The sequence below is a fragment of the Oryctolagus cuniculus genome, chromosome 12 (genome assembly GCF_964237555.1).
Source record: "Oryctolagus cuniculus chromosome 12, mOryCun1.1, whole genome shotgun sequence".
Lineage (NCBI taxonomy): Eukaryota > Metazoa > Chordata > Mammalia > Lagomorpha > Leporidae > Oryctolagus > Oryctolagus cuniculus.
In genome coordinates, this window is record NC_091443.1 from 50939863 (window position 1) to 50959037 (window position 19175).

General features: G+C 57.6%; 1 protein-coding gene across 1 annotated transcript; it reads left to right on the forward strand.

Annotated features, from left to right (window-relative positions):
* The first annotated feature begins 1579 nt into the window (after positions 1–1579).
* TGM1 (transglutaminase 1) lies at positions 1580–17726 on the forward strand. Its single transcript, XM_051822727.2, has 15 exons — positions 1580–1718; positions 2386–2763; positions 2902–3090; positions 3938–4186; positions 4511–4629; positions 4747–4854; positions 5274–5448; positions 5842–5980; positions 6110–6213; positions 10168–10256; positions 10739–10892; positions 11003–11284; positions 11439–11599; positions 11972–12108; positions 17321–17726. Exons 2-15 carry the CDS (start codon positions 2391–2393, stop codon positions 17544–17546), a joined length of 2505 nt encoding a protein of 834 aa, XP_051678687.2. The 5' UTR covers positions 1580–1718; positions 2386–2390; the 3' UTR covers positions 17547–17726.
* Positions 17727–19175: the final 1449 nt, after the last annotated feature.

A 19175-nucleotide genomic window follows, 5' to 3' on the forward strand; every position in this document is an offset into this window, starting at 1 on the left:
TTGATCTGAAACGGTTGAGTGGAGGCCTGGCCTCAGCTCCCAGAGGTGCTGGATTGAGTGTCCTCCCCCACCCTACCCCTCAGGACTGCTCCCAACAGCCCCCGGGCACAGACCTCCCGGAAGGGGGGAAGAAAGGGGAGTGGCTCAGGGCTTAGCGCACTGAGTCAAACCTGGTTGGGTGGGGAAAGAGAAAAACTGGAACAAGGAGAGAGTGTGACAGAGGCATTTTTCTGGTTCTCTGGGATCTGCCTGGGACCACACGGGCTCCCACACATCCGGCAAGCTCAGGGCCCTGCCCCTTCCCGCACCCAAAGCATTGTGCGCAAGCACCCAGCCCTGAAGTGAAGGCCTTTGGCTGCCCTGCTTCCCACCTGCCTGGAGTTTTGATTGATATTGGTGCTGTGCCAGAGGTGGGGCAGGCCCCTTGCCAGATCTTGAGGCTTGGAGCTGGACTAAAGAAAGCATGGGTGGGTACGGCCCCCGGCCACGTCCTGGAGCCTGTGTCCCACTCCGAGGCACCTCCCTGCCTGCCACATCTCCAAGCAGCTTCTCCTGCGGTCTGCTTCTATGGGTCTTGATTGTCGCGGTCCCTGGGCAGAGCTGGGACACTAGTGGGTGGAGGGGAAAGGCCCCTGGCTGATGGGCTCAGGGGGCACCTCCGTGCTTGGCCTCCTCTCTGCCTCAGGGTTGTCTGTGCCATCACTGGTGTCTCTCCCAGAGCTGGGGGTGGAGCTGGGATGCACACAGGGCAGGTGCTTGCAGCTGGTTGGTCTGGATTCCCAGGAGGAATTCCAGGCTGGAAAAGAGGTGGGATCTTGGACTCCAGACCTTCCCCTCTGAGAGGATACTCTGCAAGTGGGGGAGGAGGCCCCCTTCCCACCGACTCCTGTGTGCAAAGACCTAAGCCTGCAGGCTGGGGGACAGAAAACAAGGTTGCCTCTACCCCGACCCCCTTCATTACAAACTCAGGAGATGTGAGGAGCTAGGGGTTGTTCTCGTCCTGGGGGCTGTGGAGCAGCTGGAAGAAAGACAGATTGGGGCGGGGGGGGGGGGGGGGGGTTGTCAGAAATCTGGTAGAGCCGGCAGGTCAGGAGCCGGCTGGTGGAGCCAGTCTGAGGGCCTGGCTGCTGACGTCACCAGCCAGCAGCTGGGATGTGGGACCTCCCTGGGCAGGATAAGTTTTGCAGGGCCAGGCTCATGGGCCAGTTTCACAGGGCCACGCCTGGCTTGGGCTGTGAGGCAGCTGGCCTTGGCAGCAGGGGCCCATGGAAGCAGAGGTAGGCAGTCTGAACCTGTGAACAGGAGGAGGCCCGCAGGATGGGGCTGTCCCATTGCTTCTCACACGTGTGCGTTCACCACAGGACTGGGTCTTCTCAAAGCCCTGCATCTTCACCCTGGCCTCAGCCCAGACCCTGGCCCGCCCCCAGCGTCATCAGTTCCTCGAAAGGGGAAGGGGGTGGGCCGTCCCCATTTCCTGCCCCTATCTCATGAGACAGCCCCCAGAGGCCGAGCACTTCCCCGCCTGGGGATGGAGCAACCGAGCTTCCCCTTCTTCCAGGACCTCGGCCCCGCCCTCCCCACCCCTCATAAACCACCTCCCTGGCCCGGCCCACATCTTCCACTTGTGCGACGGCGTCCGGCCCGTCCAGCCCATCCATCAGTCCCGACCTAAGCGGCCGGGCGGGGACTCGCGCTGCCGTCGTCAACACCGCTGCCAGGTGAGGGGCTCTGACAGTTACTGCGGGTGCTGAGCCCCCCGTTGCCGAGGGCTCCAGAAAGGTGGAGTGCGGGCCTGCCAGTACCTGTCTGGGACTCTGCTGTCCGGGAACCCAGCCGGTCTCTCTGCACCTGCTGAACCACACCCCTTGCGGCAGTCCTGTGTGGAGGTTTGCCCTATGAGAGGGAAGCCAAGGACCCCAGGCCTCCCACAGCACCTGCATGTCTTGTGGGAAGCCTTGACGTGGGGGAGAGGGGTGTCTGCTAAGAAATGGGTGGGAGAGGCATCTGGGACCTCTAGACTGAGGAGTTGGCAGGTGCAGGGACCCTGCCTGGGGTGCTGCACACACACTCTGGTCTGAGTGGCCATATACATCCAGGGGACAACATGCCCCTCCTGGGTCCCTGAGTAGGTCCCTCCATGAGGCGTCTGGGTTTGGGATGTGGTAGAGGGGCAGGCAAGGCTGTTCTCTGCAGTGTAGGAAGCTTTCTTTGGGTGAGTCTGAATGCAGTCTTTGGGGGAAAGGTCTGGGTCAAGCTCGGATAGTCTCGGTCATCTGGCTGGGGCTGAATCGGCAGCATAGGTGGAGGGCTTCTTGGGGGGCTAATGGGAGCATCCTGGGTAAAGGAGGTCTGAGACGCTGCCCCCACCCCATCTCTCCCTGGCAGGCAGGATGGATGGTCCTCGCTCCGACATGGGCCGCTCCGACGTGAGCCGCTCCGACATGAGCCGCTCTGACATGGGCCGATCTGACATGGGCCGCTCCGACGTAGGCCGCTGGCGTGGGGGACCCCTGCAGCCCTCAGCCACGCCTTCACCAGAGCCGGAGCCCGAGCCTGAGCCAGACAGAGGTTCTCGTTCTCGTGGAGGACGAGGCCGTTCCTTCTGGGCTCGCTGCTGTGGCTGCTGCTCCTGCCGGAATGCGGCAGATGACGACTGGGGGCGCGAGCCCTCCGGCTCCAGGGATCGGGGGTCCAGCTCTCGGGGCGGAAGGCCTGACTCCCGGGGCGGCGGTGTAAATGCGGCTGGAGATGGCACCATCAGAGGTGAGGCTGGCCTGTTGGCCTTAATGGGACCTGAGACTCATTGTGGTATCCCCAAAGGGGCATGAGTGGGGGTAGTGGGAGGCTGATGGGGGCTTCCGGGCTCCCTGTGGGGACTGACCCAGAGATGTGGCCTTGCAGAGGGCATGCTGGTGGTGACCGGTGTGGATTTGCTGAGCTCCCGCTCGGACCAGAACCGCCGAGAGCACCACACAGATGAGTTTGAGTATGAAGAGCTGATTGTGCGCCGCGGGCAGCCTTTCCACTTAGTCCTTTTCCTGTCCCGGCCCTACGAGTCGTCCGATCGGATCGCCCTGGAGCTGCAAATCGGTCAGTGCGACTGGGAGTGGGAGGGGGGATGGCTGTAGCCTGTAGGGAGAGGTCTCCAGGCTCCTTCCCTGCCCGGTCCTCACCTCTGTGGGAGCGTGCCCCTGGGAGGGTCTTGGTGTCACCACCTTTCCTGCCTCTGTAGGTCCTTCTTCCTGGGTCTGCTGCCTTTACCCGGGGTGTGGCTGGCTCTGCGTTCTCTCGTTCTGTCTCTCTCTCTGTCCCCATGGCCCAGGGCAGGTGCCTCTCTCACCGCGTTGTTTGGTGGCCATTGACTGCCCAGCCTGGTGATTATGCAGCTGCCGGGGGCGGGCGACTCCTCTCACCCTTTGATTAGGACTTAACCTTGCCCACCCCAGCCTCTAATTTTCCGGGTACCCCTACCACCTCCACCAGGGGTGCCCTGGGCCCTGGGAGCTGCAGCCCCAGAGACTGGTGGGGATTGGCCTTCAGGCCTGGACTGTATGTTCACAGAGGGCAAGAGAGGTCTGCCCCAGCCAGGACCCAGCTCTGCTCCTCCAGCCCAGGCACTGGGGCAGCCAGACAGGCGAGGGTGACGCGGGCCCTGGGCTCTCCTCTGTACCTCTGGGTTCAGTGTCAGGGGAACAGGTTTGGGGTGTTGCACTGGGAGTCTGCCCTGACACGTGGGCAGGCACTGGGTGGATACAAGGCTGCTTAGAGGGAGATGGTCACAGACTAAGGCGATGGCCCAACTCAGGGACACACACACACACACACACACACACACACTGGCTCATCGGCATTTTGGGTGGGGCTGGGAGAAGTCCCAGGCCCCATCCTCTCTCCTAAGGAAGGCTTCATCAGCTAATTACTGCTTTCCCCGCTCTAGGAAACAACCCCGAGGTGGGCAAGGGCACCCACGTGATCATCCCAGTAGGCAAGGGGAACAGCGGAGGCTGGAAGGCCCAAGTGACCAAGGCCAGCGGGCAGACTCTGAACCTGCGGGTCCACTCCCCCGCCAGCGCCATCATTGGCAAATTCCAGTTCACCGTCCGCACACGCACAGAGGCAGGGGAGTTCCAGCTGCCCTTTGACCCCCGCAATGAAATCTACATCCTCTTCAATCCCTGGTGCCCAGGTGAGCCTGCTAGGGTCAGGGACAGAGGGTGGGCAGGGCCCCGGGGCTGCTTGCCTGGCTGCCTGGTCCTACAAGAAGCCAACCTCCCATCGTCCAGGGTAGGAAGGTGACCAGCTCAAGGTCACAGCCTGCTCACCTGCCCAGTGCGGGGCCCTGGCTGCAGCCAGCCTTCTGCCACTGTCTTTGTCATGCTCCCTCCGTCCGGCCTAGAGGCACCCTGTCATTCTCCTCTGTGGACGTGAGTCCTGGAGAACTGACCACAGGGCAGGTGGGGCCCAGGGCGGGAGCTCAAGATCACCAGCTGTGTGTGTTCTGGGCACACAGAGGACATTGTGTACGTGGACCATGAGGACTGGCGGCAGGAATATGTGCTGAATGAGTCTGGGAGAATTTATTATGGGACTGAAGCGCAGATTGGCGAGCGGACCTGGAACTATGGCCAGGTATGGCTGGCCAGGGCAGCCAGAGGTAGAGGGGTGGGCTGGGTCGGGGGTGGGGCCAAGGGTCTGAGCCCCACTGCAGTGGACACCGGTCACCCCTGTCTGCCTCCCTCCTTCCAGTTTGACCATGGGGTGCTGGATGCCTGCCTGTACATCCTGGACCGGCGGGGGATGCCCTATGGAGGCCGTGGGGACCCAGTCAGTGTCTCGCGGGTCATCTCTGCCATGGTGAGCACCTTCCATTCTCAGTTTGTCTGCCCCACCCCCACCCCCGCCCTGCGAGGCGGGTGCTGCTCTACTTGGAGTCCTACAGGCCCTCAGCCCTGACCCTGCCCTCCCAAAGGCGCTGTTGCTGGAAGGGTCCACCTCCTCCCCTCTCCTGCCCGCTCCCCACCCTTTCTGGCTTCTGTCCTAACTCATGTGGAATGTAGGACCAAACCCCAAACTTGGCACACCCAGGATTCACATTCCTGTGTCAGCTCAGGGTGGGAGGGGGAGAGATGGCTGCAGGGAGGAGTGGGTGGGGCTCAGGCTGACATCCAGATCTTCAAGCATTTAGGGATGAGGGTTGGTTGCAGGGTCAGGGGCTGGGCCGGGGACCCAACCAGGCCCTGAGCCCTTCTCCTCCCCCATCCCGTCCTGGGCAGGTGAACTCCCTGGATGACAATGGAGTCCTCATTGGGAACTGGTCTGGCGATTACTCTCGAGGCACCAACCCCTCAGCATGGGTGGGCAGCGTGGAGATCCTGCTTAGCTACCTCCGCACCGGCTACTCCGTCCCCTATGGCCAGTGCTGGGTCTTTGCTGGTGTGACCACCACAGGTAGTGGAGGGACCAGGGCAGGAGTGGCCTGGGCCCTGGAAGGGGCAGGGAGGGAAGCCAGGCTCCATTTTCACTCCACCCGGCCCAGCTGTGGCTACCGTGCAGGAAGCAGGTGAGGGTGGGTGGTTGGCTGGCCTTAATTATCATTAATTAGTGTTAATAGCAGAAAGAGGCCTAAGGGCGAGGAGGGAGAAGGGACAGGCAGAGCCTGAGCCCTGCAGGTGGCCTGACTTCCCCTCACCCCATGTGTGCTGTGGTCCAGAGGCCTCTGGACCCTGCATCCCTGACCATGGTGGGCCAGGCCCAGCTTGGCAACCCCAGTTGCCCTCTGATGTCCCCGACCTGAATCCTCATCTGCCCCTGTCCCTGTGTGAACCACAATCCCCTCCGCAGTGCTGCGCTGCCTGGGCCTTGCCACCCGGACTGTCACCAACTTCAACTCTGCGCACGACACAGACACGTCCCTCACCATGGACATCTACTTTGATGAGAACATGAAGCCGCTAGAGCACCTGAACCGTGACTCTGTGTGGTGAGGCTGGGGCCGTGCCCATCCGTGCCCAGGGACAGTGACCTGGATGTGGAGGGAGGGACTGGGCCGGGTGCTGGGGAGGCCCTGCACTGAAGTCTCAGACCCAGCCCTCCTTCCATGTCCACTCAGGAACTTCCACGTGTGGAATGATTGCTGGATGAAGAGGCCAGATCTGCCCTCGGGCTTCGATGGGTGGCAGGTTGTGGACGCCACGCCCCAGGAGACCAGCAGTGGTGAGACTGGACCCTGGCTCTTGCACCCTACCTGACCCCTTCCCACGTCTCCCTGACCTGGGTAGTAAACTCCAGAGGGTTGGTGCTGGCCTGGGCCTGAGAGCCAAGTCCTTTAACCACACAGTTCCTTATCTACTGAACCAGCATGTGGTCATTGGTGTATTGTCACCTTTTTAAAATTTAACATTTGTTTATTTATTAGAGATATGGGGCGGGGACGAGGGGCGTGTCCATCTGCTAGTTCTGTCCCCAAATACCTGGAACAGCCAGAGCTGGGCAAGGCCCAAACCAGAAGCCAGAAACTCAACCCAGGTCACTCTCCTGGGTGGCAGGGACCCAACTGCTTGAGGCCTTACCTGCTGCTTCCTGGCGTGCAGGTAAGGAAGCAGGGAGGGAGAGCAGAGCCGGGGCCTAAACACAGCCATTACAGTACAGGATCCCAAGAGGCATCTTAGTTGCTGTGCAAAGTGCCTGTGCCATCACCTGTTTATATGACTGTATTTGCCTGAGTTTTATTTATTTATTTATTTTAAAAATATTTATTTATCTATTTATTTGAAAGTCAGAGTTACACAGAGAGAAAAGGAGAGGCAGAGAGAGAGAGGTCTTTCACCGACTGGTTGACTCCCCAGTTGGCCGCAATGGCCAGAGCTGTGCCAATCCGAAGCCAGGAGCCAGGAACTTCTTCTGGGTCTCCCATGCGGGTACAGGGGCCCAAGCACTTGGGCCATCTTCTACTGCTTTCCCAGGCCATAGCAGAGAGCTGAATAGGAAGTGCAGCAGCCGGGAGTCGAACTGGCACCCATATGGGATTCCAGCACTGTAGGCGGCGGCTTTACCCACTGCACCACAGTGCCGGCCCCCTGAATTTTATTTATTTATAATGGCTTATTTGACTCGTAATGGCTAATGTACTCAGATGGTTGAAGAGTGAAAAGATTCCAGAGTATTCAGTGAGAAATTCCCCTACCTGATTTCTTTGTTAACTGATGTGTCCTAGAGATAATCAATTGCAGAACCTTTTATTTATATATTTTTAAAAAATTTTACCTACTTATTTTCATAGTATTTGAAAGGTAGAGACAGAGGGAGATCTTCCGTTTGCTATTTCACGTCCCCAAATGCTCATAACAGGGCTGGGCCAGACTGAATCCAGGCGCCCAGAATTCAGTCTGGGTCTCCCATGTGGGTGCCAGGGACCCATCACTCAGATCATCATCAACGGCCTCCCAGGGTGTGCATTAGCAGAAAGCTGCACCAGAGCAGAGTATATATATTTTAAAGCTTAAACACTCATTATTGTAAGTAATACTTGCTTCAAAGGAAGGGGAAATTTTAGAATTAAATAACATAAAAGTAGGAATTCCCTATTCTCTCTCAGGGTTTTTTTAAAGTAAATTCCTAGGTCTCACCCCAGATCTGATACATTGGATTTTCCAGAGGTAGATTCTTCTAGAAATCTAAGATTTTAAAAGTTCCCCTGGTGATTCATTTTTTTAAGGTTTATTTTATTTATTTGAAAGGCAAGTTACAGAGAGATCTTTCATCTCCTGGTACACTCTCCAAATGGCCATAACAGCCAGGGCTGGGCCAGGCCAAAGCCAGGAGCCAAGAGTTTGATTCAGTACAGGTGCCCAAGCATTTAGGCCATCCTTTGTTGTTTTCCCAGGCACATTAGCAGGGAGCTCGATTGGAAGTGGAGCAGCTGGGCTTGAACTGGCGTCAAAATGGGATGCCGGTGTTGCAGACTGAGGCTTAACCTGCTCAACTTTCCCATGCTCTCAACTTTCACCCAGTTTCTCTCCTGTCTATCCATTGTTCACTCTGAGTTACGTATACAGAAAAATAAGAGATCAGATGACATCAAAGATAATAGCCCCCATAACCCAGCCCTGAGATATAATCACGGTTGACATAACCAGCCAGGCTTTTCCTCTGTGCTCATACATAGTTCTGCAAACAGTAAACCTTCCATACCCTCCGCTTCCCCTCCCGCCTCGACACTCTGCCCCAGGCAGCCAGGCCAGCCCCCTCCGGCCGCCTGCCTCGCAGCCTCTCCCCTCACCTCGCCTGCATTCCTCCTTCCTTTCTGTCTGTGTGAACAGGGCCCCTGAGCTGCACACCCGGTGACACCCACAGTGCTGGAACAGCCTGGCCCAACACTAGGAGATCTGAGTTGTTTTTCTTTTTTTGTTTGTTTTTAAAGATTTATTTGGCCGGCACCTCGGCTCACTAGGCTAATCCTACGCCTTGCAGCGCCGGCACACCGGGTTCTAGTCCCGGTTGGGGTGCCAGATTCTGTCCCGGTTGCCCCTCTTCCAGGCCAGCTCTCTGCTGTGGCCAGGGAGTGCAGTGGAGGATGGCCCAGGTGCTTGGGCCCTGCACCCCATGGGAGACCAGGAAAAGCACCTGGCTCCTGGCTTCTGCCATCGGATCAGCGCGGTGCGCCGGCCGCAGCGCGCCGGCCGCGGCGGCCATTGGAGGGTGAACCAACGGCAAAGGAAGACCTTTCTCTCTGTCTCTCTCTCTCACTGTCCACTCTGCCTGTCAAAAAAAAAAAAAAAAAAAAGATTTATTTATTTATTTGAAAGGCAAAGTTAGAGAGAGACAGAGAGATCTTCCATCCGCTGGTTCATTCCCCAAATGGCCGCAACGGCCAACGCTGGACCACATCGAAGCCAGGAGTCAGGAACTTCTTCGAGGTCTCCCATGTGGGTGCAGGGGCCCAAGTGCTTGGGCTACCCTCTGCTGCACTCCCAGGCACATTAACAGGGAGCTGGATTGGAAGTAAAGCAGCCAGACATGAACCGGCGCCCACATGGGATGGCAGCTTTGCTGGCGACAGCTTTACCCACTACACCACAGCGCCATGCCTGAGATCTGAGTTCTTGCCACTGCTCTGGGAAGTGGTGTGAGTGGCAGGCAGGGGGCTCTGGAGCCAGCCAGGCAGGTGCTGCCTTTAGTTGGATCACTGTTTAGAGGTGTGATCTTGGCAAGGAAGGGCCTTGCACCTTGGTATTTTGTTGAGAGTACTTCAAAAAGTCCCTGGAAAAGTGAATTCTGAGATGTTTATTTTGATGCAAAAGCTGTTGAAACCCTTGTGTAGGTTATTCATAGTATGCATTTTTCCACGGTCTTCTTGCCCCCTGCGATGTGATTTGGGGGTAATCTATGTGGTGCAGGATAGTTGGGAGAAGAAGACAAATCCTGTATCAGAGAGGGCTAGCAACGTGACCAGCACACAGTAGCCACTCAGTATTGATTCCCTCCACTCCCTCTGCTCCCAGCCCTCTCGTGAGGTCCTGGTGCCTACAGCGCTTCCCCGAGCCTGTCTCCCCATGCGTGAGAGGTCTTGGAGTTAGGCATCCTCTGAGACGCGCTCTGTTGGATGTCTTTACCTCCTGCTCTGACCTCTCCTGTCAGCCCATCTCTTCTAGGGACAGAAAGACTCTGCTTCCTACCTGCCCCACTCCCCACTGCCACTCCCCAGCAGGCTGCCGGGCCAAGAGGTTGTCTTGGATCTTTCTGGAATGGGGTGGTGATGTCATTGCTCTCCTACCCAGTCAGCCCAACCACTGTGGGCCCTGGGTTGGTCCAGATGAAGGATGGGGTCCACAGAGAGTGGACCTCCAACTTGAGCCAGCAGAGAGCATGCCCGTGGCCTGGCTCTCCAGGCAGGCTGGTCCGCGGCTCTGCTGCCTACCCCTGTCCTCTTGCAGGGCAGCCCTGGGCTGGGGGAAACGGACCGAGAGAGCCCACTAGAGCTGCTCCGTCCTTCATGTTCCCTTCCTTGGTCAGACTGGATATCCCCGACCCTCAGTTCGGGTGAAGACTGATGGCGCTGTCCGGAGATGACGAGGCAGAGGGCCTGGGCCTGGAGGAGGGGCGGGGCCCTCTGTGACCGCTGCCTGGGGCCTCCTTGCGTCTCTCACCTCCGCCTGCCTCACTCCTTAGGCATCTTCTGCTGCGGCCCCTGCTCCGTGGAGTCCGTCAAGAACGGCTTGGTCTACATGAAGTATGACACGCCCTTCATCTTCGCCGAGGTGAGGCCGCGCTCCAGGTGCCGCCTCAGGCGCTCTGGACACACGAGAGCACCCACTTCCATCCTGGGTTCTCTGGGCCTGGCGAGCCCTGGGACCTCGGGCTGGTCACTCACCCTACGAGTCTTTAGTTTGCCACCACTGTAAAATGGGGATAATCACGGCTGCCTTGCTTCCTGCGCTCAGGATCAAAGAGATAATGGGTATGGAACTGCTTCGGAAGTCGTAAAGCCAGGGACCCAGCATAAGGGATTACTGTTATTAATGCCAGCAGGCGCTGCGAGGAGCCTCCCTGGCTGGCTTCTCCCCGGCTCTCTGGCCTGCAGTGGCTCAGCCTGGAAAGTCTCCCCATGGAGCTCCTCAGGAGGCTCCGCCCTTGCACTTCACTTGCTACTCCGAGATCAGGGAGTAGGGAAAGGCGGGTAGAGGTGCAGCCCACCCTCTGGTTTGCCCCTCTCTGCTCACGGCTGTCCCCACCTCAACAGGTGAATAGTGACAAGGTGTACTGGCAACGGCAGGATGATGGCAGCTTCAAGATTGTGTACGTGGAGGAGAAGGCCATTGGCACACTCATCGTCACCAAGGCTGTGAGATCCCACATGCGAGAGGACATCACCCACATCTATAAGCACCCAGAAGGTACCGTTCCCTCGGCGCAGCCAGCTCCGGGCCCCACACCGAGTGCTCCTGTTGAGCTCGTGTCTACTCCAGTGGAAGTTGGAACCTCACCCCTGACCCTCGCCCCCTAGGCTCGGATGCAGAGCGGAAGGCAGTGGAGACGGCAGCTGCCCATGGCAGCAAACCCAATGTGTACGACTCCCGGGACTCTGCAGAGGATGTGGCCATGCAGGTGGAAGCGCAGGACGCAGTGATGGGGCAGGACCTAACGGTCTCTGTGGTGCTGACCAATCGCAGCAGCAGCCGCCGCACGGTGAAGCTGCACCTCTACCTCTCTGTCACCTTCTACACCGGTGTCACCGGCTCCATCTTCAAGGAATCCAAGAAGGAAGTGGTGCTGGCAGCAGGGTCCTGTAAGTGCTCCTTGCTCAGCTCTGCCCCCTGGATGGCCGGCCCTGGGGTCTGCGGACAGAGACCCCCAGGAGCACCGGGGGGCGCCCCGCAGTGGGGAGGGCAGGCTGCGTCTGGGGAAGCGGGCCTTGGTGACTCCGTCCCTCTTCTCCCCAGCGGACAGCGTGGTCATGCCTGTGGCCTACAAGGAGTACCGGCCACACCTCGTGGACCAGGGGGCCATGCTGCTTAATGTCTCAGGCCACGTCAAGGAGAGTGGCCAGGTGCTGGCCAAGCAGCACACGTTCCGCGTGCGCACCCCAGATCTCTCCCTCACGGTGCGTGCAGCTTGCTGGGGCACCAGGGTGGGCTATGGAGTAGTGACCATGGGCGGAGGGAAATCAAAGAAAGAAGAGAGGGTACTGAGCCAGGCTGGCCAGAGGAGCCTTTTGTCGGGGAGAAAGGCCCAGGACTGGCTATGGGATGTCATCCATGAAATGGGAACTTCATATCCCTCATTCTGTGATAGCCTTAACTGGGGAGTGGGTTGGAGCTTCCTGTCTGACGTTGGGGAGCCTTTGTCTTGGGACAGAAATGTGGGGCTCAGGGAAGGTTTGATTCTAAGGGACCAGCCCCTGCTGGGGCAGCGTGTGGTCTGCATATGTTTCTTGGGGTCTCTGATGTGGGCGGTGGGCCTCTTTCTCGCTCAGTTATTGGGAGCGGCCGTGGTCGGCCAGGAGTGCGAAGTCCAGATCGTCTTCAGGAACCCACTGCCCATCACCCTCACCAACGTCGTCTTCCGGCTCGAGGGCTCTGGCTTGCAGAGACCCAAGATCCTCAACGTGGGGTGAGTCTGGGCTCCCCTCCTGCACCCACTGCTGTCCCCTCTGCCCCCAGTTTTCCTCCCTCTTTTGGTCAGGCCTGCTCCTAGCAGCTAGGGTTCAGCCAGCAGTCCCTCCTGACTCAGTTCACTTCCGTCCAACCCATGTTTAAGGAGGCCGGCTGAGTGCCTCGTGTTGGGCCCAATGTCCCTGCTCAGCCTCACCATCTAATTACGGTGCTAAAACTGCACGTGGGAACCATTAGTAACTCATTGTTAACATTTGCCCAGCACTGAAAAAGTTGACCAGGCACTTTGAGGACTATGATCTCATTTCGAGAACTCTTTAAAGTATATTAGAGAGTGTCATATGATTAAAAGCAAAACTTTGGAATCCTAAAGACTTAGGTTCAAGTCTCAGTGCCATCACTCCCATGTGCCCCTAGGCAGGCGACTTAGCCCTTCTAAGCTCCAGTATTTCTGCCTGTCCACTGAGGATACCCAGAGCACCAGGGGGCTTAGCACAGAGCCTGGCACAGACTTAGTCCTCTGTTGGGTAGTGGTTCTTTTTGTTGTTGCCATCATCAAGCTCACTTTACAGACGGGGAAGTTGGTGGCCTGGCCTCACAGGGTCTCAGGGCTCATGAAGAGCAGACCGCCCTCCCCACAGAGGCATACCTCAGCCTCTTGTTGCCTGGTTTGTGCCATGAAGGCTGAGATAGCCCATGCCTAAGGTCCACAGCACCCCCCCTGCCTCTAGGCTCCCAGCCCAGTGAAGGCGCACACAGTGCTTGTGTTCCTGGGCCCGTGGCTTGAGCTCTGACACAGACTCACACACTGCCCCCCCCCCGCCCCCCGGCCTAGCCCTCCCCAGGAAAGGGCCAAGGAAATCAGAGAAGGTCAGAGATTGACCTTTCAGCTCAGCCCTCTGCCGGCTGAGGCTGGGGCTGGCGCTGCCTTCTGCAGACAGAGTGACAGCCTGCGGAGGGGGCGGCCGGGGGCAAAGAGAGGCCCCTGGCCGGCCCTGCCTCTCCTCCTCCTCGCACCTCCTGGTGGTGACCACCACTCTGCCATCAGGGCCAAAGCTGAGAAGGTCGCTCTCCCGGGAATGCAGTGTTGCCACACCAGCGGGCACGTTCCTCCTGGTGCCTCGCCAGGCTGTCTGGCAGCTCTGAGAGTGGGGCTTGAGATCCCCCTGCTGGCCTGCCCCTCTAGGCATGCCTGCAGATGGCTCTAGCTCACAGTCACATGGTGATGGAGGGAAGTCAGGGCCTCCCCCCCAACCCCCACCCCCGCCACCCTGGCTGGGAAACTCCCAGAGCTGGACTCTGCTCAGCAGCCCATGGGGCCTTTGACTCCTGCCCCCACCTGGAAGTAGGGTGAGGTCCACTGTGCTGAGACCTGGCCAGTCCTCAGCCATGGGGCTTGCCCGAGGGTCCCCTCAGTGAGCGAGAGGGTTAGGTGGTGGTGTCTCAAGGCGAGCCCTCCTGGGATGATGGCCTGTGGCCTGCTGCGAGCCCCGGCCAGGGCCTCCAGGACATTGGAAACCTCCAGAGGGAAGTCCCTAGGCTGCCAGTTCACATATATGGGATTCCAAGATGGGTGTTACTTGGCCTCTCATTTGCACATCAAAGACTGTGGTATGGAACCCCATTATACCTCGAGGTGTGCCACCCCAGCCTGGTGACTGGCCACTTAATAAACATTCCAGGACTTCCTCCTCCCCACAACTGCTGTCCCCAGCACAGAAGCCACCAGGCTGGCTGCAAGGCTGCCCCAGACTCCCCCCACCCCCGAGCCTGAATCATTCCCTCAACCAATTTCCCTTCCCGAGAGGAGGTTTAATGTGGGGGAACGGTTGATGTCATCTGAAACGAAGTGTAATTAGCACAGGAAGTGAACAGGTGCGCGGCCCTGCCCGTGCCATCAGCACTGAGACATGCCGCTCACTGCTGTTGTGGGGAGCAACTCGGACTAGACTAAGTTACTGGAATTAAGACTTATTCTATGCATCTGCTCTCCCACAATATGGCGCTGGGAGAGGAGGAAACAGCTTCTACGCAGCTGTCTCTTGCCACCTTGAGTGATGACCTCCAGGAGCTGATCCTGCTCCTGATTGGAGGAGAGCAGCGTACTCGGCGTGTGGGCAGCCGAGTTAGGATTGGTGGAAGAGGACTATAAAGGAGGAGAGAGACAACATGCACCAGGAACATCTAAGGGGAACATCTGAGGGAACACCTGTGCAGCCCCCGAGAGAGTCGGCCGGCGGTGTGCCGCTCCCCTGTGGAAGTGGGGAATGTGGCAGGGGGAACCGCCCTTCCACGGAGGTGGAGGGACAGTAGCCAACCCGGGAAGAACCAGCAGCAAACCTGGGGAGGGCCGAGCAGACGAAAGAACAGCGCAGGGTCTTGTGTCGTTCCTCCACGAAGAGGGGGAGCGACAGCTGTGTGTGTGCACGTGTGTGTCTGCGTGTCTGTGTGTGCCCAGGTCAGGCAGGTGTGTGTATCTGTGTGTGTGTGCATGTGTGTGTCTGTGTGTGTGTGCCCAGGTCAGGCAGGTGTGTGTATCTGTGTGTGTGCACGTGTGTGTCTGCGTGTCTGTGTGTGCCCAGGTCAGGCAGGTGTGTGTATCTGGTTTACGTGCCTCTGAATAAAAGTCCAAGAGGAGTTTTTAAAAGGATGCCACGCGCTGGCCACGTGGTGGACAATCCAAGGACGAGCGTGGCTGGGTGCGGACGTCCTGGTGACTCCTGGAGCTGGTTTCATTGCCTGCTCTCGGTCACAGGCACATTCACGTTCCGGCTTCAGCAACTGCCTCCTTGCTCAGCTCACCTCGAAAACAGGGGCATGGCCAAGGCCTTCCCTGACCGGAAGACCAGCTCCCCGCTGGAAGCTGGCAAGCACTTGCTCTTGGAAATGTCATTGGGATATAAGGGTTAGATTCTGAGATAGTACAGCCCAGTTATACTTTGGGTTAAATAACTTGTTGTTTTAAAAAATATTGATTTTATTTATTTGAAAGGCCAAGTGACGGAGGGAGACAGGGAGAGAGACAGTGAGAAAGATATTCCATGTGCTGATTCATTCCATTTATGGCCACAACAACCAGGGCTGGGGTAGGATGAAGCTAGAAGCTTGGAACTGCATCTGGGACTCCCACGTGGGTGGCAGGGAGCCAGGTACTTGGGCCATCGTCTGCTGCCTTCCCAGGTGCACTAGTAGGAGCTGGATTGGAAGCAGAGCAGCCAGGACTCAAACTGCTGCACCAAAATGGAATGCTGGCATGGCAAACGGTCTGCACCACAATGCAAACCCCTTAAATAGACTTTGGAAGGCTGATCTGAGCCTAAAAAACCTTTAACCTTATATGTATGAAAAAGTGGATATAATTTAAGAACACATTTATAAGGGCCGGCATTGTGGCGCAGCAGGTTAAGCCACCTCCTGCAACATCAGCGTCCCTCATGGGTGCTGGTTCAAGTCCCAGCTGCCCACCTCTGATCCAGCTCCCTGCTGATGCGCCTGGGAAAGCAGTGGAAGATGGCCCAAGGCTCTGGGCCCCTGTCACCCATGTGGGAGACCCAGATGAAGCCTGTGGCTCCTGGCCTCAACCTGGCCCAGCCCTGATGTTGCAGCCTTTTGGGAAGTGAACAAGTAGATGGAAGAGCTTTCTCTGTCAGTAACTCTACCTTTCAAATAAAATAAATAAATCTTTTAAGAAACCACATATAACCAGTCAGAACATAATCTACCTTTTTAAGTTATAGACTTTATCTGTTGACTTCCCATGATCATCTCTTCTGTTCTGTATCCTGCTTCCCTCCTTCCTGGAGCTCAGCGGTGCCTTCAAGGCCGTCTGATCCTGTCCGCTCATTTTACTTTCACTTCTAGTTTATGGGCTAGAAAGTGAGGAACAGAGAAGCTAAGAAACCTGAACTAAACCACACAGCTAGCAAGTGGTAGAAGAAGGAGCAGGTGGCTTACAGGAACCTCTCAGAAGCAGGCTGGAAGCCAAATACTTTGCCCCACGAATGGCTCATCCTGGGAGCTGGGGGTGTGGATTTATTCCCTTGGGTGACAGTGGGGACTGCCAGGGTGTGGCTCCCAAGAGGGACCCCAAAGTATGCTCAGCTGCAGCAGGAGGCTGGAGGCTGGGATTCTGTAAATGCAGTTGTGTTCAATGCATAAAATGCACCGTGCAGGTGGTGGGTGGAGCTCAGAGGAGGCTGAGAACCCCTGTCCCAGGGACAGGAGGTGCTCTGGGGGCCTCTCTGAGGAGGCGGGGTGAGCTGGGCCTTGGAGGAAGAGTGGGGAGGCAGACCAGGGAGTCTTCCTGTGAACAGCAAAGCATGATGATCAGTGGGCATGAGTTCGGGGAAGGGGAAGACATTTGGTGCTGCAGGTGGCGGAGGAGGCGGCAGGGCTGAGTTGGAGGGAGCCTGGGTGTCAGGTTAGGGAGCTGGGGCCTCATCCCATACGTACCAAGGAGTCAAGCCCTGGGAGGATTTAGTTCACCCTTGAGTGACCAGCAGAATGGAAAGGCCAGTTAGAAGCCTGGTGAGATGGTGATTCCCAGTGGGGTGCCGCCCCCCAAGGCCTGGTCTCTTGCCGGCCGGGGGTGTTAGGGAGGGGCACAGACCTGGGAGTGTTTGTCAGTTTCAAGATGCCAGCCCTGGATCTCAGCAAGGACTTCCCTGTTTGCCTGAGCAAACTTCCTCCTAATATTTTGAATATTGAAATGCGCTTTTGTCTTTGGAGAGATGATTGTGGTGGAGAACAGCTCATCTTCTTCTTGGCAAGACAGAAAGCATTTGGCAGTGCTGTGTTGAGTCTCAAATTCTCATTGTGGAGTTTTCTTGGTCTTAGAAACCTCCGGTGAGATGGGAGTGGTCTGGTTAAGGCCAGAGCAGCAGCAAGGGAGAGAAGGGAGGCCGTGGGAGGCCTCTGGGATGCAGCAGCAGGCTCTGTCCAGGTGCATGTGGGAGCAGGCTGGGCGGAGCCCCGGGTGAGGGGGAGACTCCCAGCTCCGGCTGCTGTGTGGGTAGCTGCTGATCTGGCTATGTGGAGGCGGCCCTGGGGTTCAGGTTTTGGCCTGCTCGTGGGTGTGGAGATTACAGCTGAGCCTAGAATGCCTGAGTGTCTCCACCTCCAGCTCCTTCCTTCTGGGCGGCCCTGAGTCAGTCTTTACTGCATCCCTCGCACTGGTTATTGTAGGTCCCTGACCCTGTCTGCACCCACAGGGACATCGGGGGCAATGAGACAGTGACACTGCGCCAGACGTTCGTGCCGGTGCGACCAGGACCCCGCCAGCTCATTGCCAGCTTGGACAGCCCGCAGCTCTCTCAGGTGCATGGCGTCATCCAGGTGGACGTGGCCCCAGCCTCCGGGGGCAGGGGCTTCCTACACGCTGGAGGTGACAGTTACTCGGGAGAGACCATCCCTATGACGTCTCGAGGCGAAGCTTAGCCCTGGGCCAGGAGCAATGGGACTGGAGTCACATGAACAAGGACACTGCCCCAAGACGGGGCTCCACCTCAGAGCGGCTTCCCAGGAGCTCAGGTGGGAGAGCCGGGCACCTGCGGGGCAGAACCAATCTTCACTCACACTCAGTAGCATGGATGGCAATAAACTATTTTTTTTAATAAAGTCACTGTTCTGTCCATCTGTTGGTCCATGCCAGGCTGAGGAGCGTGGGGTCACGGTCTGTGCTAGGGGGCTGCATGTGGCATTTCTGGTGGCCCTGGTTCTGAGAAGCCCACTCAGCAGCCCTTGAGATGGGAGCTGCTCAATGCCAGGGGGGAGGCCTCCAGTTCAGTATGATCGGTCTCCACCACCACAGACCACACCTCTTGTGACGGCCCCCAGGGTGGGGCAGGACGCACCCTCTGTGGAGAGAAGGGGCCGAGGCTCCCTCTTGTTTGGGGTAGAAGTAGGCTGGGGTGCTCTGAGCAGCAACGTGAGCCTTGCAGTGTCTGTCTGCTAAACCAAAATACATCAGATCACAAAGAAGAAAATCTTCATCCTCCCCCCCAGTCAAGAAAATGCCATCAACATAGTTCTGTAGGCTGCGCCCCTCATCCGTGGGGCTGCTATTGTGGTGTAGCGAGTTAAGTCGCTGCCTGCAGAGCCGGCATCCCATGTGGGCGCCAGCTCGAGTCCCAGCTGCTCCACTTCTGATCTGCTCCCTGCTAATGTGCCTGGGAAAGCAGCAGATGTTCCAAGGACTTGGGCCTTTGCACCACGTGGGAGACCCAGCCGTGGCTGTTGCAGCCATTTGAAGAGTGAACCAGCAGATGGAAGAACTCTCTTTGTAACTCTTCCTTCCAAATAAATAAAATAAATCTTCATATTAAAAAGTTTGTGGAAAGGCCGGCGCCGCAGCTCACTAGGCTAATCCTCCGCCTAGCGGTGCCGGCACACCGGGTTCTAGTCCCGGTCGGGGCGCCGGATTCTGTCTCGGTTGCCCCTCTTCCAGGCCAGCTCTCTGCTGTGGCCAGGGAGTGCAGTGGAGGATGGCCCAGGTGCTTGGGCCCTGCACCCCATGGGAGATCAGGAAAAGCACCTGGCTCCTGGCTCCTGCCATCGGATCAGCGCGGTGCGCCGGCCGCAGCGCGCCGGCCGCGGCGGCCATTGGAGGGTGAACCAACGGCAAAGAAAGACCTTTCTCTCTCTCTCTCTCTCACTGTCCACTCTTCCTGTCAAAAAAAAAAAAAAAAAAAAAAAAAAAGTTTGTGGAAAGTGGAATTAAAAGATGGGTATTTTGGGGGCTGGCGCTGTGGCATAGCAGGTAAAGCCACTGCAGGCATCCCATAAGGGTGCCGGTTGGAGTTCCGGCTGTTTCGCTTCCGATCCAGCTCTCTGCTATGGCCTGGGAAAGCAGTGGAAGATGGCAAAGTCCTTGGGTCCCTGCACCCACGCGGGAGACCTGGAAGAAGGCCCAGGATCCTGGCTTTGGATTGGCCCAGATCCAGCCATTGCAGCCATTTGAGGAGTAAACCAGTGGATGGAAGACCTCTCTCTGCCTCTGCCTCTCTGTAACTCTTTCAAATAAATAAATCTTTTTTAAAATGGGTATTTTGGTGCCAAAAAAATTGA